This window comes from Miniopterus schreibersii (assembly GCF_964146895.1).
Source record: "Miniopterus schreibersii genome assembly, chromosome: 11".
In the NCBI taxonomy this organism is placed as follows: Eukaryota; Metazoa; Chordata; class Mammalia; order Chiroptera; family Miniopteridae; genus Miniopterus; species Miniopterus schreibersii.
In genome coordinates this window covers 8,049,003-8,071,869 of record NC_138111.1, presented here as the reverse complement: position 1 = coordinate 8,071,869, position 22,867 = coordinate 8,049,003, and the positions used below count along the sequence as shown (strand labels likewise).

The following is a 22,867-nucleotide window of genomic DNA, read 5'->3' as shown; positions in this document are numbered from 1 at the left end:
TCTGATTGGGCACTAAATCTCAACACCTATGCCTAGCAACTCAGCTGATCATACAGCAGACACCAGCTTCACAACTACACAGAGTATTGTTTTTAATCACTTCTATTTTTTACTGAGAGAATGTTAAATCCTGCTCTGTATGTTAACATTCTTATTCCTTGATCATCAGAACTTTCTTCTCCATTACCTGAAACATCCAGTTCTCTAACATTTCTGGTATAAAATATACCAGTTTTCTTAGAATTTTAATAAAGTGTAAAAGAAAACTAACAATTACTGAGCTTTTAATATGGGTCCTGCAGTCATGGTGATACTATGGTTACTGTTCATACTGGCCCTGCAACAACAGCTTTCCCCATTTTACCCTCAGGGTAAATAAGGAACTTTGTGTGAAGTTTTGTAGTTAGTAGACAAAAGAGCTGGAACTTGAATCCAGATCTAACTCTATCTCAGCCTGACTGGGCCACATAGCATCAAAGATAAGCAAGAGAAAATGCAGGCAGCCGATATGCTCTGCTGCTTGGAGAGACCTCAGTGTGCTCTCTGCCTCCTACTCCCCCACCCCCAAGACTGTCCTACACAATGGAGCCTACACACTTAGATTTCACCTCAGCCAGGTGAACGCCTTGAGCTAAGTGTCTTCTTTCCTGTCAGGAGGGAATGGTCAGTAGTAACCAAAGCTATTTCCTCCAACAAGTAGGGCTGCACCTAAGTACATGGTTTCCTGGCCACCTGCCCATCCCCATGCCTAGCTGCAGGCAGAAGTGGCAGTCAATAGTCACCGTAAATCCCAAGTACTTTTCATAACTTCTCTCTTCATATTCTCTCAGTCTCACCACAAGTAAAGCTAAAATATTCCCTAAGCCCAAGTTTTCATAACAAAGCAGTCTCATTTCAAGATTGAGGTTATTCTTTATACTAATTTCATGCTTGATATAATTTCTTGCATTAGTAAGTTCTTTTCCCCAAGTGCTCAGAGTGATGGGTTCCCAAAACACACTTGAGATATGTATTTGTCAAGTTGCAACCTTCACAAGCAAGCCAGAGACCCAATGCCTAATCATCTGAACTTCTACTTGTTGGATTTTCATGCTGGCTCTCACACTGGCTGCCTCCTATCACACAGTTTTTGAACTTCCTGTAACAAGAAGGGTAAGCATCCTAACAAGCATACTCTGCGACTCTAAGGTGGCTTTTGGAGAGTGTTTCTAAGTGCTATTGAAATCCAAGTTTACAACTCTTCCTTGCAAGCAGGAGCTAAACTTGGAGTGCCTCTTTAATCCCAATGCTGCACAAACTGTCTTTTTACCTCTGGGCCCTCTTAAGCTCCTCACTTGGAGCACGCCTCTAAATTTCCCCCCTCAGTTCCACAGAAATCAAGAATAGTGTTCTCATCCAACTCTTGCATTTTCATTATCATAAACTCTTCTCGGTTCATTTAGCAGAGGTCTCAGGGCTGCTGCAGCACGTATTGGACACATTTTGTGACTGGAAGCCTGAGCCTCAAGGGACTACAAGGCTGAACAAAGGTTACATTGCATGGACATCCACTGGACAAGGATGCCATTTTTAAATAATTATTAGATTTTGCCCCTAAGGCTCTTCCCCTTTCAAACTTCCCCTAGCATAATTCTCAAAATGCTGAAATAAACACATTCCACAGACTTTCTTGTAAGCAGGTTTCAAGTGTCCTATGAAAGCTGTTAAGAAAAAGCCTATGCTGTCAACTTTGTAAGTGCCCTCAAACAATTCTATGAACATTTGTTAGTCATTAGAGATAAGGCATCTCCTGCTCTGGAGCTGAGGGAGAGGCCAAAAGACTGGGAGGGGAGATAGAGTCCAAAACAACACACCCAAATTGGACTGCATAAAAGTTGCACTTTCCAAAGTCAACTTCTGGGGTAGAAGGAGGGAAACAAGGTTTCAATGGGTTCTGAAGTTAGATGCATCAACAATTTCCCTGGAAAACTAACCCCAACCCGGGCCTCCAGGTGAAAGAATGAGTGAGGGAATTTGCCGGATAGGATTACAAAGCCTTTCCAACAATTATCAGGTGCTCAGTTACAGCACAGAGGTAGCTCCTTCACAGCCTTTGGCCCTTGTGGCGTGGAGACTTGCACAGATAAGAGGCGAACTAGGAGGAGAGAAAAAAGGGCCTTCACCCCAGGCCATCCAGACCTTAGATCCATGAGTGGCCCCCTTCCCTCTGAGAACCTCACGCGACTTTTGGGGGGGAGCCTCAGGCCTTAAGTAGCCGAGGGCTACCCCCCGGGACCTGCCCAACTCTCAGGGGAGCCCCAAACACACCCATTTGGAGAGTTGCTTCCGGAGATTTCTCGCCCTCCCCCCAACACTTGTAAGGCCATTTTCAGAGGCTCTCGGTGATCCCGGAGAGAAGACCACCTGGTCACCTCAGCAGCTCCCGCCCTCAGGTGAGGAGGGGACACCTGACCACCAGCGCCCTACCACCCACGCGCACCCCACCCCCGCGCCTCCCAGAATCGCCATGGCAACCGTCCCCCTCCCCGCGTGACGCTGGCGCGCGGGTTGTCCCTGGGGTCCCGGCAACAAGTCCCCCGCGCGACCCACGGCCTTCAGCCACTGCCCGGCCTCGCCGCCCCGCGCCCGGCCCGGCTCCGCCCGGCCCGGCCGCACTCACTTGATCCTGGAGCCCATGGTCCCCGGGCCTCCTCATGGGCCCGCGGGCCCGCTCGGCGCTGCGCTGCGCTGCCTGCCCGCCCGCCCGGCTGACCGGCCTCCCTCCGGCGCTCTCCCCGCCCCTTCCTCCCTTCCCTCAGGCTGGGCCCGCCCGCGCGAGGCTCGCTCCCTCGCCGCTGCCGCCGCCTCCCCGGGTTAATGCACTAGCTCCAGCCCGGCGAACGCCATGGTCCCCGGCGCGCGTGCCCGGCGCGCGCCGCCCCCGCCGCCTCTCACACCGCCGCCCCCTCCCTCCCGCGCCGCCGCTGCCGCCGCCGCCTCCCGCAGGGGCTGCCGGGAAGTGTAGTCAGCTCCCGGGAGGTGGGGCCGCCTGAGGGGGGGCAGGGGGCACCGCGCTTCCGCCCACTGACTCCCGGGCTCTGTGTATCATACCTTCCGGGTACAGGCTCTTAAAGGGCTCCATCCCCCTGATCTATAGAAAACTCCACTTACAACCCCCCTGAAAAGACCCTCATCCCATAGAGACCCCCAAGCTCCCCTGAAGGAACCTTCACCCGTTCCTCCCTCATGGAGGTCTCCCACCAGTAGGTCTGGTGTAGAGATACGTCTCCCACTCAGGCCTCCATGAAAATACAAGTTTTCCCTTAGAAATTCCCGTACCTTCCAGTAAGTTCCTCAAGGGAGCCAGAGACCCTCCATCACCCTGTCCACTTCCCCAACATGGTCCTTGAGGGAGGCCCCTTCCCCACCCGTTAGGCCTTGAAGGAGGCCTTCCGGGAAGTGGGGCCGCCCGAAGGGGGTTTGTGGGGACCGCGCTTCTGCCCACTGACTTCCCGAGCTCTGAGCATCATACCTTCCGGGCACAGGCCCTTAAAGGGCTCCATCCCACTGATCTGTAGATCTATAGAACTGCACCCACGGGAAAGCCGCGGGGGCGGGGGGGAGGGTCATAGGACCATTTAGTGGGTCTGCTCTGCCTTTCCCTTGAGGGCCTCTGTCTCCCTTTATCAGCCGCTTGAGCGGCTCCAATGCAGAAAACTCAGGTCACCATAACAGTCCCTGAGAAAGACGAGCTCAATGCAAATGAAGGTATTTGAGAGCAAAGATCGCCTACCTCCCCCTGCTCCCCTCCCTCTTGGGGCTCACTTTCATGAGCACCCCAATAGCATGTCCTCTAGGCCTGGAGGAATCACAAAGGATTGACAGTGACATTAGCTACTGTTCAATGAGCGGGAGCCAGTGCCCTGCCTGAGCCAGGCGCTGCGTTTGCCCCACATGGTCAGCACCAATCCTCACACTAGTCCTGGGAGTTGAAACCTCATTGCACAAAGAGGAGACTGAGGCATTTGCTCCAGGTCACGTAACCTACATAACTAGAACCAGGTGAGAAGAGATTAGCATCCAGGCTGAATAATTCCAGACACATGTGACATAGGCTTTAGGATTATGGCATCTTTGGTCCTAAGTCAGAAGACACTGTAGGTTCATAGTTCACTTTTGAAATTAGGCCTTTCTTTCTCCTTCCTTCCTTCCTTCCTTCCTTCCTTCCTTCCTTCCTTCCTTCCTTCCTTCCTTCCTTCCTTCCTTCCTTCCTTTTTTTCTGTCTGTCTGTCCGTCTTTCTGCCTTTCTATCAGTTTTCTGTTCTGAAATGCCCTTTATCCCTTCTGCCAATTTAGCTCTTATAAATTCAGTGTCTCCCCCACCCCACAGTTCACTACAGTAACTTGTCCTAGGCCCCAGCCGGGAAGCAAAGAAAGCAAGAACTCCTATTGGAATGACATTCTGGATAAAGATCATTTCTCTCTGTTGCCTATGCCCTGAGGTTGTTGAAGGCAAAAGGTGAACTTTTTTAAATTAAAACAAAAACATTGAAAACGTCCAAACTGCCATTTTGAATTCAAAGTCTTTCTCACCCAGACACCAACCCCGACTTATAAACACCCCCAGGAGCAAAGCTGCGCCCGACCGGCAGTGCCTCTGTGGTGTTTACTCCCCTTGTTTCCTATGAACCCTCTCCAAGGAACAGTTGTTATCAAGATCTTCCCTGGAATGAGCAGCCAGTTCAAAAGCTCCAAGCAGGAGTCTATAAATAAAACAGTTATTTGGTGAAGGGCAAAGCTGGCTGCTTTTCAAAGGAGGTTGTAGCCATCCTGGCCACAGAAATGTCTGGGTGCCTGCTGGGTGGCATGCGAGTGTGTGTGTGTGTGTGTGTGTGTGTGTGTGTGTGTGTTGGAGGGGAAGACTGAAGTGGGGGTGGGGGATTATGTATCTGTCCAGGTGGCCTCTGAGACTGCAGGGTGGTCTGGGGAGAGAGCATTGAACTGGGAGTTAGGAGTCTGGCTTCTAATGCTGTCTGCACCACTGACTAGCAGAGAGATTTTAAGCAAATAATTAGACAACTGCCTGCTTTAGTTTCCTCCTTGGTAAAAGGGGTATAGAGGGTGACCAGGAGCTCATATCCTAAGAGAGAGTATAATGTAGGAGCTAAGAGTGCAGGCACTGGGACCAGACTGCCTGGGTTCAAGTCATAGCCCTACCTCTTACTAAAATAAATGTGTTCTTGGAGATGAATACAAGTTATTCATTTCTGTATGCCTCTGTCTGTGAAATGGAAACTATAGTAATAGATCTATCTTATTGAGTCGATATGAGAATTAAATGAGTTAATGACATTTATAAAGTACTTAAACACTGATTGACATTTTAGTGAGCACTCAAAAAATAGCAACTATTATACACAAGACACTTAGCAGAGGTTGGCTTTTATTATTAATAGTGATAATCTTCATAATAAATAATCCTATACTTGGATTCAAAAGACCTGAGTTCCCAGCCCAGAATGTAATTGTTTCCATCCTGAATCAGTTAGAATTCAGTTCAATGTAAAGGATAGAAGACTAAAATAACAGTGACTGGAAAATTAGAAGTTTAGCCCTAGCCGTTTGGCACAGTGGTTTGAGCATCGGTCCAGGGACTGAAGGGCCCCAGGTTCGATTCCAGCTAAGGGCATACACTTCTGTTGCAGGCTCGATCCCCAGGTCCCGGTTGGGGCAGGTGCAGGAGGCAACCAATCGATGTGTCTCTCTCACAGCTCACATTGATGTTTCTCTCTCTCTGTCTCCCTCTCTTCCACTCTCTCTGAAAAGCAATGGAAAAAATATCCTTGGGTGAGGATTTTTTTTTAAATGCTGTAATTCAGTGTGGCTTATTGTTTTATCATTCCATTAAACTTAGTTGAATCTGATGTTATTCAAACAAAAGGAGAACTTCCTGCCAACTACATAGCATAATCAGTTTTTGGAATTGAAACCTTCCGGAGATGAGAAGGGGTTTAGGAACTTGGCCTTCTCAACTGTTGTCAAAATAGGCTAACTAAGCAAATCTAGCAGATAAAAAAAAGTCCAACATTGTGTGTGATGCCACCTGCGCAGCCACTTCGATGCTCCTCAATTTCCAAGCTTGCCCTCGCTTCCTTCTACCTGTTTGTTTTTTCTGTTTAGGGGGCCAAGATTATTGAGAGGAAGGCAGCAACCCCAAAGAGCTCTAATACCCCACTAACGATACAGTCTAAAATGGCAGGACCAAGTAGCCAGTGGTCTGTTGTTCTTAGTACGCTTAGTTGTGACTATATTCTTTTTTAATTTAAGATATAATTTACATGCCATAAAATTTTATTGTGTGCAATTCAGTGGTTGTTAGTATAGTCACCAAATCGTACAAACTGTCACCACTATCTCACTCCAGAATACTTTATTATCCCACAAAGAAACCCCTCACCCACCTTTCCAGTCACTCACCTCTCCTGCCCTCCCCCAGCCCCTGGCAACCTGAGTCAGTTTCCTGTCTCTGGGGATCTGCCTGTTCCGGATATTGCGTGCAAGTGGAATCATCTAATAACGTGGCCTGTCTGGCTGCTTTCACTTAGCCTGACGTGTTCCGAGTTCATCCATGTTGCACCACCTATCGATGCGACACTCTTATTGCCTAATAATACTGTATTATATGGATGGGCCACATTTTGTTTATCCATTGTTAATGGCCACTTGGGTTGTGGCCACTTTCTGGCTATTATGAATATCACTCTGTGAACATTCGTGTATAGGTTTTTGTCTGGACCCATGTTTTAATTCTCTTGGATGTTGCAGTTATATTCAGCAGAAAGAATCCACAGCTTGTTAACAGGGGTGCTGCTACCCTGACGCCAAAAGGGGGTGTTATGTAAGGAAATAACTTTGGGATACGCAGAATCATGCTGAGTCAAGTAGGTTTCCTTACTGAACCTCTCATGGACATTCATGTAGCAAGTGCATCGTGGATCTCCTAAGAGGGGAACCCAGGTATTATACACGAGTAGTCAAGAGAAGGGATTCTGGAATTAGGCAGACCCAAGATGTTAGCTGAGTGAACTTGGAGAAAGTTCCTTAAACTCTCTGAGCTTTAGTTTCCTCATTTTTAATAAGGGGATGGTAATACCCATCTCATGAAGGTGAAATGAAATAAAGAGTGTAAGTTTCCTGCTATATATCTGCTATTCAATAAATGGGAATGTTATTCTGCTAAGTTGTCAGATTGATAAAGACAGGAACCACATCAGGTTTGTCTAGACCTAGACGTCAACCTCTAGAACAGAGCCTGGCAGGCATACAGTGGCCAGTGACCAATAGATATTGAATAAGTGTATAAATGACCTCATACCCCTCAGTCTGAGGCACAGAACAGGATTTGGGAAATGCTTTCTTTCTTAAGTTTGAACTTAGTTTATTGAATTAGTACATTTCTTTCCCTTCTATTTGTTTATATTTTCGTTAATTGTGGTAAAATATACATAACAAACTATACCACTTAACCATTTTTAAATTTACAATTCAGTGGCATTAAGTATATTCACATTGCTGTGCAACTATCACCACCATCTCTACAACTTTTTGAAAAATCTCCCCAAACTATAACTTTGTCGCCATTAAGCAGTAACTCCCCATTTTCTCCCCCGCCTCCAGCTCCTGCCAACCATGATTCTACATTCGATCTTTATGAATCTGACTACTCTAGAGTCTCATATAAGCGGAATCATGCAGTATTCATCCTTTGTGACTGGTTTATTTCCCGTAGCATGATGTCTTCAAGGTTCGTTCATGTTGAAGTACGTGGCAGAATTCCCATCCTTTCCATTGTATGTATAGACCACATTTGGTTAATCTAGTCACCTGTCAAAGGACACTAGAGTTGCTTTCACCTTTTGGCTATTATGAATAATGCTGCTATGAACATGGATATATAAATATCTCTTGAGTTCCTGCTTGCAGTTCATTTGCATATATACCCAGAAGTGTAATTGCTAGATCATGTGATAATTCTGTTTTTACGTTTTTTGAGGAACCACTGTACTGTTTTCCACGGCAGCTGCACCATATTACATTCCCACCAATAGGGCACAATTGTTCTGATTTCTCCATATCCTCACCAACACTTGTTATTTTCTGTTTTTCCACAGTAGCCATCCTAATGGGTGTAGTTTAGATTTGCATTTTCTTAATGATAGTGATGCTGAGCATCTTTTCATGTGCTTATTGGCCATTTGCAAAGCTTCTTTGCAGAAATTTCTATTCAAGTCCTTTGCTCATTTTTTAATCAGGTTGTCTGTCATTGTTGAGTTATAGGAGTTATTTATATATTCTTGATATTAACCTCTTATCAGATATATGACTTGCAAATATATTCTCCCATTCCCAAAAGGTAGGTTGCCTTTTCACTCTGTTGATAATGTTCTTTGATGCAGGAAAATGTTTAATTTTGATGTAGTCCTATTTATCTATTTTTTCTTTTCTTGCCTGTTCCTTCGGTGTCATATCCAAGAAATCATTGCCAAATCCAATGTCATAAAGTTTTCCCCCTATGTTTTTTCTGAGTATTTTTAGTTTTCACTCTTACATCTAGGTCTTTGATACATTTTGAGGGCATTTTTGTACATGATGTAATATAATATAAAGGTCTTTACCTTCTTCTGAGGGCTAAAGGTGCTCGAGCCCTTCCTCTTATGTGGTAACCCCAGCCAGGGTGCTCACCTGCTCTCTCATTATATGGTTCATTCTTTTATTATTGTTAATAATGCTACATTGAAAATATTTAATGATTTATATTTTCCCAACTGCTCAATAATCAGGGAGAGCTATTGTCCTTGCTTTAAAAATGAAGGTGCTGATACACAGCTAGTTCAAGTGACTTAGCTGAGATCAAATAGCCAGAAGGTGATGGAGCCAGGACTCAGCCCAGATGCCTTAACTCCTAATTGTGAGTTTGTTAATTCCCTAAGATGCAATGTTTTATCTTGCTTTGGTTTTTCTTCACTGATTTATTCATTAATTCACCAACTATTATTTTTTTCTCAGTGATGATAATAACTTGATATTGTTCAAAAATAAATAGTACATGTAATTCCTTTGCAGTCCTCTCCTGGCTAAACACGGATTTTAAATGATGTACTTAAGTCCTTTTTTTCTTTCTAAATATATCTTTATTGATTTCAGAGAGAAACATCAATGATGAGAGAGTTGTTGGTCACCTGCCTCCTGCACGTCCCCCACTGGGGATCGAGCCCGCAACACGGGCATGTGCCCTGACTGGGAATCGAACCGTGACTTCCTGGTTCCTAGGTCGACGCTCAACCACTGGTAGTGACTCAATGTGTTCTGTTGTATAGTTGTTTCCTAACAACAACCAACCAATAAGCTAATTATCATAAAGGCCAACAAGGACTGGTGATTAAAGGCCTTGGTTGCCATAATTAGCTGTGTATATTGGCATCACCTAGGATGCTGGTTCATAATACGAAGTCCAGAGTTCTGAAAATCCTGCTTCAGAAACCAGATCAGAGGCTATGTGTTTCCACAAGCTCCACAAGTGATGCAGGTCCACAAGGAGGTAGGGAACCACTGACTCGAGCCTTTCCCAGAGGCCAATATGAACAGCATTCCCATCAGTATCTCTGGAGCCTCAGCAGGCCACCTGCTTCTCTCCTGTTTCACCAGCCTCCAGCTCTGGACCTGATTCTACTTGTTGGCTTCCTAAGACAGTCAGTGCATTTGTCACCCAAGATAGGTGACATCAACAATCCATTCACTCACATGCCAAATTCATCTTGTGTGCCAGGTCCTGTGCTTAGGAGTTTTTCTTGCTCCCAACTGAGGCCCTTTCCCCTCCCAAGCCAAGCAGCATAGTACTCAGCAAACATTTACAGTGGGCTTACTGTGTGCTTTGTGCCTCATGCTTGGTTCTGGGGATACAGCAATAAATGAGAGGGTCTGTGGATTAGACACAGTAGAGTCTGGCCAGATGTGGTCCCTTTGGCCACCTTGCTTACCCCTGATGACTCATGCTGAACACCCTGTAAAAGGACCTTCATGTTCCTGAGCTTGCTTCTGAGTCCCTTGCCCTGGAGCCCCGGCTCACTGTCTTGCAAATTGTTCTTCCACATTTCTCTTCTCCTCTCCTTTCCTCACCTCTAGGATGTGATACAGGCATCATCTTCCCAGCCCTGACCTTGGCTCTTCTCAAACCATTCTATTTGTTGGGACTTCTAGCACCCCTTGCCCTGGGGCTGCTTCCATTTCCACAAGACTCAGGCCTAAACCCCAGAAGCCCTGCTCTTCTCTTCCACATTGCAGATGGTCCAGGTGCCCCTACCCTCTGGGAAGTGAGCTGGAGAGTCGGCAGGACTCTGCCCCATTATACTCCTGGACTCTCTTGCTAGCTTTCCTTTATTTTATATTTTCTTCCCCATACACATTTATGTATACAGTATATTATTATTAATATATAATATATTATTTTCCCTATTTATTTCAACCGCTTTTTCTCCTAAGCCAATACCTCACAACCATGTTAGTATTTTTGTTGTGAGTTTATTGAATGCTAAAGTTTCAATCCTAGTATATCTCCCACTTCACATGTCAAGACCTACAAAATGAGTGACAGTGACAGACTTGCCTTAACACCTGAATGGAGAGTAAGACCCCAGTTCTCTGACCTCTTGGCCTGAGCAGAGTTTTTGCTGGTCAATCAGAGCAGCCAAGACGTTGGGGAGGAGAGCCCCCAACCCAGTTCAATGACTGAGTTGTTTACAATTTGCAGGTAGCTCACTGAGGTTCCCAAAGGAGACCCTAACTCCTCAAACTCATGTCTCAACCCCCTGGGAGCTCTGCTTCAAGTGGAGAAAGTCAAATTTCTTTAGGAACAATAGAGGCCGCATCACATGGTGGGTAGGGCACCATCTGCCGGGGGTTGAACCCTAACCCTGCTAGAGCAAACTACTTCACCTTGACAGCGTTTCACCTGGAGAATGGAGATTCATAAGTACTTGCTTCATGGAACGGCGATGAAAATACGATTATTCTATCTATAAAATCTGAGGATCCAGCGATGATAAATATTTGATAAGTGAATAATTATCATAGGTACACTTAGTGACCACATGCCTTACTCACATTATCTTCAATCTTGACTGCACCCTGAGAGGTTGGTAGGATGCTACCCACTTCAGAGAGGGGAAGCGATTTGCCTGAGGTCGCCCAGCCAAAAGCAGGGAGAGCTGAGAGCTGTGCAAAAGGAAGGCCTGATTCCCAAGCTGCCTGTTCTTTCACAGTTTCTACCAACTCCATTCTCATGTCCTCTCTCTCTCTCAGCTTGGCTAAAAATATCCTGAATTGCATCCTCATTAGCTAATATGCATACATTATTTTTTGCTTTTTGAACATAATTGGCTCATTCAAAGGAAAGGCTTCCACCTACATGAAAGAAAAAGCTGAGCTGCTCCCTGAGAACTCATCTGAATTCAGGAAAGGCAGCTTGCCCGCGGAGACCCCTCTGCTTCGGGCCCTGTGAGCTGGAGGCAGCACCTCCACCGCCGAGCAGGGAAACACGCTCCCCTCCTTCGCACGCCCCCGGTGCATTGGAGCTGGCGGCTCTGGCCAAGGCCTCCTGTCCCCCAAGGGTCAGTCCCCTCAGCTGTTGCGTTGAGCTCATAGGAGAGCTTGCCTGGTAGAGCTGCGGTGAAGATGAAATGAGATAACCGTGGGGCCTGACGTGTAGGATGTGGCCACTCAAAAGCTGGGAGCTACCATGACACAGGCCACGTGTAGGAAATAAAGCACCAACATTTGCAGGAGAGGCAAGAGAGCCAAGTGATTAAGTCCACAGGGGCTGCAGCCAGGGGGGTGATGGATCAACCCCAGCGTGTACCCTGCTCTGGTTCTGTGATAGTTTCTTTCTCTCCCCAAGCCTCAGTTTTCCTGTAGTCAGAAAGATATTAAACATATAAAGAGCTCCGTAATGAACGGTGGCCGCATCCACAGCAAGCCTTCCCAACCGGATCGTCTCCTAATAGCAGTGGGAGTCATTGATTTCTGCTTCTAGGGCAACGTGCTCGCACGGACACCACAGAGTGTTCATCCTGGGCAGAGCACGTGTGCTCCGGGCAGCTAAAGCCAAACTGTCTGCCCCGACTTCTCCTGCTGGTAATGTGGCCGATGACAGCTTAATGGACTCTTTACCCTTGAATGCTAAGGGGAAAATAACTCATGGCATTACAACATATGAATGTAATGTGGGTGTGTGTTTTTTTCTTGAGCAATGTAAAGAGAGAGCCAGAAACATATGTAAGACTTGAGGCTGCAACCTGAACCTCCCCCTTCCTGACCGTGTCTGTATGGGGGACAGATTTAGCCATTGCAATTACCCAGATCATTCATGTTTGTGAAATATAGCCACATCCCTGTGTGCGTGTGCGTGTGCGTGTGTGTTCCTGAATGATCTGAGGCTAACAAAAAAAGAGTAAGCAGTCAGTTTATGATGAGAGGACTGTGAGTGTCCCTAAATTTCTGATTTTCCAGAAACAAGCCTGTTCCTCTTGGAATGGATTGGTAAATATTCACACACGCACATGCACACACACGGACACACACACATTCTTTGTTGTCGTGAGGAAGCTGGTCAAAATCTACCCGCGTAACTTTCAGAAGGCCATGCCATCCTGACCAGAGAGGCGGCAAATGTCCACTATTGGAAGTTAAAACATTCCTCACGCTCACAGTCTGAGGGAGGAGGCAGCCACAGGTGCCCATTAGACTGACGGGGCTGGGGAGGTTAGGGTTAGGGCAAAGAGAACTTTGTGGGTTAGTGGGGAGACCATAGACTTGAAGGGTCAAGTTGAACTGGGTTCAAATGCACCATCCTGGCTGTGGGCAAGTCTTCCCCATCTCGGAGCCTCCGTTTACCCAGTTGTAAAGTGGGTTTCGTAACACTCACCTCGCAGGGTGCCATGAGGACTAATGACAAACAGGTAAAGGCCAAGCCAGACATGAGGCACAGTGCCAGGCTCAGGGTGATGCTGGGTACAAGGTGGCTCTGCTCCACCGGGAGGACACCCAGGCCAGGCAGGAGATGTGCGGAGCCCCAGCTCCCACGCAGCGCAGGCTACGTCCGCTCCAGCCACCAGAGCCTGCGAGAGGAAGCGTGTGGAAGCGCGGCTCTCCATCTGGCTAATGCTCACTTGTGTTTCCTACCGGAGAGCATCACTTTTTTCACCTCACCTGGTTTGTTTACCCAAACAAGCTGCTCATTAACAACACGAATTGCATTTTCTGCAATTCTGTTGACAGCACAAATGTCTGCAGTCAGCTTGGGAGTTTGGTGGGAACTGTCGCGGGATCCCACCCAGCCCAGCCAGCACAGCTTCAGAGGAAAGAAATCAAGGCCATGCTGGGGTCTAGGGTGGGGGCAGGGGGCTGGCTGGGGTCTGCTGGCAAGTTCAGCCCAAGATCCCAGCCCCTAAGTGGAGAAAGGGCCCTGGGCCCTCCTGAGAGAGATTTGGCACCTTCCAGAAAGCAAAGGTAGATGGAAGAGATTTTCAAGTAGGGGGGTGGGGAGGAGCCAGACTTGAAAGAGTGGGTGAAACCCCAGACAGAGTACAGACCTGGCTGGGAGACAACCGGCCTCCAGCAGAGAGGCCCTGAGGGGCTGCCCCTGCGGGCACAGCAAAGCCTACATCCGGCTGCCTTCGCACCTCTGGCAACAAGTAAACTAGAAAAATGAAAAATAATTTTCATTTTTCATTTTCATCCCTCTTCTTGGTTTGTCCCCAAAAGGCTGAGCTCAGTTTGGTTTGTCAAAGCTCTACTCTCTCATTTCCACTGTCCCTCCTCAACTGTTTCTGGTGATGGGTCAACAATTGCTGCCATCTTCCATTCACCAGGCACTGTACATACATTGCCTCATTTAATCCTTACATGAACCACTGGGTGGGAAGTGGTTCTTATTTTAAATTCTTTTAAAAATTTCAAGTATAGTTCACATTCAAATCATTTTGTTTTAGTTTCAGGTATACAGCATATTGGTTAGATAATCATGTGCTTTACAAGTGTTTTCCCCTGGGAAAGTGGTTCTTATCCCCACTTTACAGAGGAGAAAACTGAGGCTCAGAAAGAGAAGTGACTCATCCCAGGCTCCTGGGTTAGAGGAGACCTTGAACCCAGGTCTGCTTGATTCCAAAGCCCATGTGCTTCCTCCATCTCCCAAGTCAAGTAGGATTCTAGTGCAAAGAGCACACAACCCTTGGGGGAGCAGGGCACAAAAACACCCAGCCCCTTCTTTCTAGCCCTTCTTCCCATTCTATTGTCTCCTGCAATCCTCACCCAGGTAATCCACCCACAGTGGTATCATCACCCTCCACACAGTTGGGAAATGTCAAGAAAATGTGGGAGAAAGAATCCAGCCTAGACCTCAATCCCCTCCCTTGAAAATGGAGATAAACACCCCTAAATTCTAGAATTATTTAGCAGAGCAAATGCTACCATGTCTGTTAAGTGCTGCACACAGGGGCACTTGAGAAGTTCCTCTCTGCTTCCTTCTCCCAACTTGGATTCTTCCCAGTCATCCAGACAGTCTTGGCTTGTGCGAGTCCGTCTAGTTCCAGTGGGCACCCATTCCCACCATCAGACAGGCAGGATGTCCCTTGAGGGCGGAAATGTCGCCCTCTGTTCCTGTTTCGTCTGGGCTTTGTAAGATGCTGTGTACACCTACGGCCACGTACAATCCCTAATAGCAGCCATAAACCACTCAGCTTTCATTTGCCACCAACACGGCGCATTCTGACATGTCTCCCTACATGGAGAAGCCCACGGCTGCACAGATAGGGGAAGTCATTTTCCAAATGGGCATTTTCTTCAGAAGACCCGATTTAGCCTCATTTTCAGCAGGCTGCATTCCTGAGGCCTCTAAATACAGAGATTCCAACTGGCTGGGGTATATCCTGGGCTCAGGTGGGGCCTGGGTTCAAAGGAAAGAAGACTGTCAACTGCAAGAAGCAGACATTGGCTGGAGTGGGGAAACCGAGATCCAGAGCTGGGAAAAACAAAGCCACGATAGTGATCACCTTAGCTGCTGTTCGTCTAGCTAGAGGAATGGTAGAGGCAGTTTCAGGACAGTGTCCTCCAACAGGAAGCAATCAGCCACTAGCTAGAACTACCAAAATGAGCCCCAACAGTTTCAAGACTGGCAATGCAAAATTTTCAGAAAGCAATCTGGTGTATGTGTCAAAAGACTTGAAAAGGTTCATGCTCTTAGATATAGTCATTTCCCCTCTCAGAACCAGACACTAACAATCAACGATGTTGACAAAATGAATGCATGAAAAGGGTCACTGCAGCATCACTTATATATATATATATGTCTGTTTTTTATTGAGCACCAACTACGTGCCAGTCAGTACATGGCCCTGTCCTGAGACAGACTAGACTTCAGGATACCCAGGGCCCTTCAGTTCCCTTCCTTCCTCAGGGAGGTAACATGGCAGAATATAGGGAGCCTGGGAACTAGAAGGACCTGGATTTTTTATTTTCTTGCCCTTCCTTCCTTCCTTCCTTCCTTCCTTCCTTCCTTCCTTCCTTCCTTCCTTCCTTCCTCCCTCCCTCCCTCCCTCCCTTCCTTCCTTCCTTCCTTCCTTTTTTCCCTCCTTCCCCCCCCCATTGGTGGCAGGCTCACCAAATTCTGGAAACCTGCCCCTCTCCTGCCTCTTCCCACCAAGGATAGTCATGGCTCCCTGCTGCTGCTAATCCTGGGGTGCTTCACTACCCCTTAGCCCAGCCCACCTTGGAAAGAGTCCCTTCCCTGAACTCTTTTTAAATATCCCCTTTTGAAGCTGTCCCCTCTCTCCATCCCGGACCCGCAGCTCCGTTGCCGTCGGTGAACGTAAGCCAACAGCGTGACCACCTCGAGCCCCATTCTCAGCCCAGACAAGCAGCCTTGCTGCTCGCAGAGCTGAAGAGCGAGCTTTCGGGTCCAGGTCAGAGATGAAGACACGCTGGAGATAAGCACTTGGAAAGACATCTGAGGGCGAGCTCCTTTCAAAGCGAGCAGCTTTGGAGTAATGGCAGGTTTTGCTATGGCTGCTGAAAGCAGGGCTGGGCTACAGCTAACAGGCATCTCTGCCTGGCTTCTCAGGCCTGCAGTTCCAACAAATACAGGCATCGTGGAACGAGACGGAGGACTGCAGCTGAAATCCCGGATCCGACCGGGGGAGGAGACGATGACAGGATGCGAGCGTGTTGGAAAGACCCAAGTTAATAGTTTGACCTCTCTCAGCTTTTCACAGAGAAAAAGAAGCAAAGGTGAGATGTTTATTTTCAAAGCAAGCAACATATTTCTTATGTTCTTAGATCTCTTATGACAATATCTCCACTTAATGGCCCTATCATGTCTAATAACTTAGGAGATAAAATACGGTTCTTTGATCTGAGCTAGTCAAGAAGAGTGACAGCTGGCATTCCTCATGAAAATGTAGTGCCTTGCCTAATTGTGTTGACTTCTCATTATTGGAAAGTCTCACAGCCAGTAGAGGATTTTTTTAAATTTATCAAACTGTTAACCATTTCCTGACTCCCACCCCCCAACCCACAGACACCTACTTGAAACTGGCAGCGATTTAAGAGTCAAGTCAAAGTTGAGCATGCCTCGGCTCTGGACTACAACTTACAAAATTTTGCTGATCAAGAAGCTGGTCCCCCCATCCCAGCGTGAATCTCCTTTTCTAATCCGGGCACTTATGCCCATTGGAACCTGAGCAGAGCTTTCACCTGGGCTAAACTCTAACCGATGTGTGGAATTTTTATCCAGCCATCAGAGGTCACAGAGCACTTGTGTATACGGCTCACTTGTCTACAAAAGCTGAAAAATAGAAACGCATCTGTCTTGGTCTCTACTGGAAGGACTCACTATCCAGTGGGAAGGACATGCATTTTCTCCCTAGGTGATCTTGAGGATGTCACTATTTCTGAGCCTCTATTTCCCCAAAGGCAAAACAGTTTCCTCGTAGGGAGGTGGCTTGTAAAGTTTAGATTATATCAGAATCACATGGAGGTCTTTGTAAAACAGGTTGCTTAGCCCCAGAATTTCGGATTCAGCAGGTGGGGGAGGGGGGGCTGAGAATTTGCATTTCTAACAAGCTTCCAGGGGATGCTGATAGGGGGACCTCACCTTGAGAGCCAGGTCGTGGCCTGCTGGGATGGATTTCGTGGGCTAAGGTGTGAAAGGCTCAGGGCAGTGGCTGGCTGGGCTTTGCTCAGTAACTCTCTGTATAAACCACAGACCTTCACAGCACTGTTGCGAGCACATGGGGCTGGGTGAACAGGACGGAAGTCTTCCCAGAGGAAACTGGCAACAGAGGCCAGAAGAGAAGAGACGGCAAAGCTCATCTGGGGGCACGCAGGCCCTCTCCTCCGCTAAGGAAGACCAGTTAGCATTTTCCTCCTGAGGGGGTGGCTTTCAAACGTTTTACTGTGACCCACTGGAAGAAATTTATTTTACATCACGACCCTGAAAACACATGCACATGTGTTACAACAGAACAGGAAGCAGGACTTTCTCCCACTCTATGTGAGGCACTCTAAGGTTTTCCATGTTAATTCGCCTTAAAGGTATTGATTGCACAACTTATTAATATGAGCTTAAATAGATTCTGAAATCAATTACACACAGGGTACATCCAAGTCAGATGTAGAGGGGCATTTCAATCAGAATTGGGGCTGGGAGAGAGAGGAGGCAGGGAAGTTTTCTTCTAATAGCTAACCCTGTCCAGCGCTTATGATGGGTCAGGCTCAGTTATAAAATTGAGCTAAGTAAACAGATTAAAACACACACACACACACACACACACACACACAAAATCTACTGCTTTTGTTTTGTTGTTGTTGTTTTGGGGGGGGTGTGACTCAATTTTCACACCAACTCTCTAAATAGATAACATTTTCACCCTCAGCCCCCATTTTACAGATAAGACAAGGTTAGGTGAGCTGCCCAAGGTGGGGCCTAAGAACCAGAGCCCCAGATTCTATATTCACAGCCACTATGGCTCACGGCATCTCTGCTTAGGGATGCAACCCACGGACTGGAAATCCCTCCCTGGACACCATAGTCATCGTACATCCATTGGGTCAACAAACATTTAAAGGGTTCCCAGTGGCCCGGCCGGGCGTGGCTCAGTGGTTGAGCGTCGACCTAGGATCCAGGTGATCAGGGTTCGATTCCCGGTCAGGGCACATGCCCAGGTTGTGGGCTCGATCAATGGCTCTCTCATCATTGATGTTTCTATATCTCTCTCCCTCTCCTTTCCTCTCTCTGAAATCAATAAAGATATATTAAAAAATAATAATAATAAAAATAAATAAATAAAGGGTTCCCAGTGCCATTCAGAGTCCTGCGTGCTGGCTCAGATCTAAATTAATTAATTAATTTCTTTTTTCATGAGTCCCTAATAGGTGCCATGCTTTGTCCCAGGTACTGGAGTACATGCCCGTTAGCTGATTCACTTGCCCACACACTCCACATGTGGTCACTGACTCCTGCTCTTTGCCCAACCTGGTGCTGGAGCAGCCACACCTGGGCCCAACAGGAAGGCTCGGGGCCCGCCTTTGGTTCTGCATGCACTGACTGATCCGTCTGGATCCCTTCTTTTTCCCTAAAGAAACAGAAGACCAGGACTTTCTTCTTGTTTCTTCCTCCCTGGAGGCTACACACATAAAATACCAGGCAAGCAGAGACACTTTGTGGTAGGCATTAATAAGGCCAAGTTTGCGGTGGCTGGTTTGGTTGTAGCTGCTCCACTGTGTGCTATGCGCAGCAGCTGCTGCCCAGGAACACCTGTTAAATAAATTCTGTAGTCCTGTGTTTGGCCCCATTCTGCTGACTCTTTGCCTCTATCAGGAGGCTCTGTACTGGGCTTTGTTGCCAGGGAGCAGGCAGTCTGGCTTTTGGGGAACCCCCTCTGCCAGTGGCTAAGCCAGAGCTTAGCTGCATTCCTTTACATGACTCCCAAGGTGCACACTCACCAGCCCGAGCCTCTTCCTCACGGACAGATTACCTGGACTTCGGCTGTGGTTCCAGCAGATCAGGCTGAGTCGCTATTCCAAAGCTATAAAGCCAGTTCTCTTGCTTTAGTCTGTTCCCCGCTCTGATCTTCTGCTTCTCCAGGTGCTGATCTGATTCAGAACATTGTATTTCTTTCTGGTCAGTTCTTTATGGATGCTAAAGACATGGGCTTTGAATGAGACAGACCTAGGGTTGAATTGTGACTCACCACCTACTGACTCTGTGACCTTGACCTGTGACTTGATGACCTGAGCCTCAGTTTCCTCAACAGAAAATGCACATGAGAGAATGCATGTAAAGATCAGCAGAGACCAAGGAGACGTGACTAAATGCAACGTTGTGTCCCGACTTCAATCATGGGACAGAAGAAGGACCTTAGTGAGAAAACTGATGAAATCTGAATGAAGTCTGTAGTTTAGTTAATAGTGTCATACTAATATTAATTTCTTAGTTTTGACAAATGCACTTTGGTTATGTGAGAGTAAGTTAACATTAGGAGGCAGCTGGGCGAAGGCAACACAGGAGCACTTTGTACTATCTTTGTAACTTCTCTGTAAATCTAGAATAATTCCCAAATAAAAAGTTAAAAAGAAATGCATATTAAGCCCTGAGTACATTATCTGGACCCAATACACTCTTGAAATATATTAATTATCATCATGATTATCATCATCAGGATCTCATTTATTCCTCACAACAGCTCTGTCAGGTAGGTACGATTATCAGCCCCGTGGTGCAGATTTGGAAACTGACACGAGAGAAATACTTACCCACGGTCACACGGCTAGGAAGTGGCGGAGCCCAAACTCGGCCCAGCTCTGACATCCATGCTCTTACCCCCGTGCCTCCTGGTCAGGGTGCTGTCATTACTGTAACAAATGACGAGGAAGAGTAAGGAGGAAGGGGGCACAGGGGGACAGAATCAGTACAGATTTCAGACCCGGAAAACCTGGGCTCAAGAGCTGCCTGTGCTGTGGGCCCTGGGCAAGTTGTTTAACCTCTCTGAGCCTCGGATCCTTTATTATTGACATGGAAAAAACTCTTAGGTGTAACTGAGAACATAGTAAAGGGACTAATACATAGGAGATTAGTTAATTCTAGTTCTCCAGCCAGCAAAGTCTTTGACCCCCTCTTTTGGATAACTGCCTCCCTTTAGGAGCACGCTGGGGGAAGCAGCAGGGGTTCTTACCTGGCTGTCAATTCTGACCCTGCTACTTAATCACTGAGCAGCCTTGAACAAGGTGCTTCACATCTCTGAGTGTCAGGTTACTCAAGTATTATCTGAAGAGAAAAGTCCCTGCTCCAGTGGGCTGTTGAGGGAATTAAAGGATCTATCAGAAAAACACTCAGCACAATGCCTGGCATGCGGTAAGTGCTCAGTGAAAGGTAGGTGCCGTTCAACAAATATTCCTGAATCTCTCCCCTTCTAGGCACACAGTGGGGTTGCACCTCTTGGTCCCCCGGTGATTGGGTGGTGCCATGGGACATGTTCTGGCCAATAAATTGTAAGCAAAGAGTGACATTTGTCACTTCCAGGCCAGAACATTTCATTAGCCCTGGGAGACCCTTCAAATCCCCTTTTCCCCCTGGACACTTGATCATAAACAAGATCGTGGCTGCTGTCTCACCCTGAGTCCCTTCCTGACCATGTGAAGAGCATCCCCGTGCTGATCTGTGATGGACATGCAGCCTGAGTGAGAAATAAACATTTGTTGTGTGAACCCACTGAAGTGAGCTGCTTATTATTGCAGCAAAACCGAGCCTATCGTGACCTGTATGGCAGGTACATTAAAAACTACTATAATTTGTATTCCTTACAATACTAAAGAGGAAGTAACCAAGTAACATGTTCATGTTAATTTACAAAGCATGTTTATCATCCCAACAAGCGATGATTTATCTCCATTTTACAGATGTGGACATGGAGGTCAAAGACACTTGTCCAAGGTCACACAGCTGGAAAGTAACTGAATCTGGCTTCGAATCTGCCTATTTATAGCATGCTCCCCAGCCACAAGCTGTATCATTCAAGATAAATTTGGGTCGAAACTTGGATCTTTGAGAGGTTTCTGGGAGGTGGTGACAGGCTAAACTTTACTTTGTTCTCTTTCCATCTATCCCTCTCACATCTTGCTTTGCTCTTTCATAATTTTAAAATCTGAAACCTCACACCGACCATGTAAGTAATGCGAATGTTTTCAGAAAACATGTGCTGGGCATATGATTTCAGCTTAAGCTCTAGTGCTTTGTAAGACCCATATTTCTCAATCAGACAGATACCCCTCTGCTCTGCAGCTCCATTGGATGTTGTGTCTTCACTGTGAGTTTATTTTCCAGTCTTACCCGAGCTCCAGCCTCTTACTCTTTCCATGGCAACAAATAAGTTATTTACTCTGCAAACTTCATCTGTGAAGTAGGACCCTGAGCCCCACCTTCCCTATCTTTGCAAACTCTGTAGAGCACTCTGTATGTTAGCGAATATCCAGAAAGTATGAATTCAACAGCAAACATTTATTGAGCACCTACTGTTTACGGCGCTGGGGGCTGACAATAAGAAATGAATGAGATGCTCTGCACGCCCTCCAGGAGGCAGCATGTTGTCAGGTTAAGCGCACAGACTACGGAGTCAGGCAGGAAAGCCTGGGTGCCATTCCTTATTCTGACATTCGTTTGTGCTAAGCCGTACTTCTTCCACTGCAAAATGGGAATGATATTAATATTTACCTCGAAGCACTGTTGTAAGGTTTAAATGAGGCGATGCCTGGAAAGTGCAGGGCCTGACAGGCGGGAAACATCGAAGAGGGTCATTGTGATGAAGCGGTGTTCGAGGGCCTAGTAGGAGCTCTATAAACGTCTGTTGACAGGAAAAATGAAGAGCAGAGCACAGACACGAATGAATATGGACAAAGGTCCTGGCTTCCAGGAGGAATTGGCTAAAGTGACCTCCACGCGAGCTGAGATGAGGCCCCTGGGCCTAGACCCGGGAGAAGGCTCAGCAGCCTCGAGACACTCCACCGCAGAAGCGCCCCTCAGGTGTCAGGAGCCCTCGAAGCCACGGGGACATTCCTGGCCCCACTGTGGTGTGTATGAAAACGTGCTTCTAGCCAGCACTCCCCACTTGGGCAGGCAAGTGTTAACATGAGAAGTGAGAAATGAGAAGTGAACATATGGAATGCCAATATAATGTAGAAATGTGGGATTAAACAACTCAGTGGCACGGGAGCAGCCACCCTCCAGGTTCTAACACTCCTCTGGGCTCCTTCTTTCTCTCTCCGCTTCGGTTGGCATTTACCGCAGGTTCGGGTTTTAGAAAACAAGCTTCCATCTGGGAGTTAGGCCTCATGGGAGTGACCAGGGCTTTGGGGTCAGGCAGACCCAGGTTTGAATCCTGGCACTCCCCTTTCCCTCTGCAAGATCTTGGCAAGACGCAGCACCCCTCGGAGCTCAGATTCCTTCTTTGTCAAGTGGAGGTGGTACCACCTTTCTCACCAGGTTTGGTTGTGTTATTATTATTATTATTTCTGTTGTTGTTAATCCCCACCTGAGGATATTTTTTCCAATGATTTTTAGAGTGGAAGGGAGGGAGGGAGGAGGGGACAGAGAAAGAGAGAGAGAGAGAAGAGAGAAACATCGATTGTCTGCCTCCCGAGTGACCCCTGACCAGGGCCAGGATGGAACCTGCAACCCAGGTACGTCCCCTTGACAGGGAATTGAACCCTCTACCCTTAGGTGTCTGGGCCGACGTACTAACCACTGAGCAACCCTGGCCAGGGCTGGTTGTTATTACTAATGGCT

At 47.2% G+C, this 22,867-nt stretch overlaps 1 protein-coding gene across 3 annotated transcripts in view; it reads right to left on the bottom strand.

Annotated features, from left to right (window-relative positions):
• Positions 1 to 2,859, bottom strand: part of DENND1A (DENN domain containing 1A) — a 405,631-nt gene extending 402,772 nt beyond the window's left edge. For 2 of the 3 annotated variants that reach the window (XM_081150732.1, XM_081150734.1), the window contains exon 1: positions 2,660 to 2,859. In XM_081150732.1, coding sequence (XP_081006858.1) covers positions 2,660 to 2,676 — 17 coding nt within the window. In that variant the 5' untranslated portion in view covers positions 2,677 to 2,859. The remainder of the gene's footprint in view (positions 1 to 2,659) is intronic. The other variant, XM_081150736.1, reaches the window with a different exon arrangement.
• Positions 2,860 to 22,867: the final 20,008 nt, after the last annotated feature.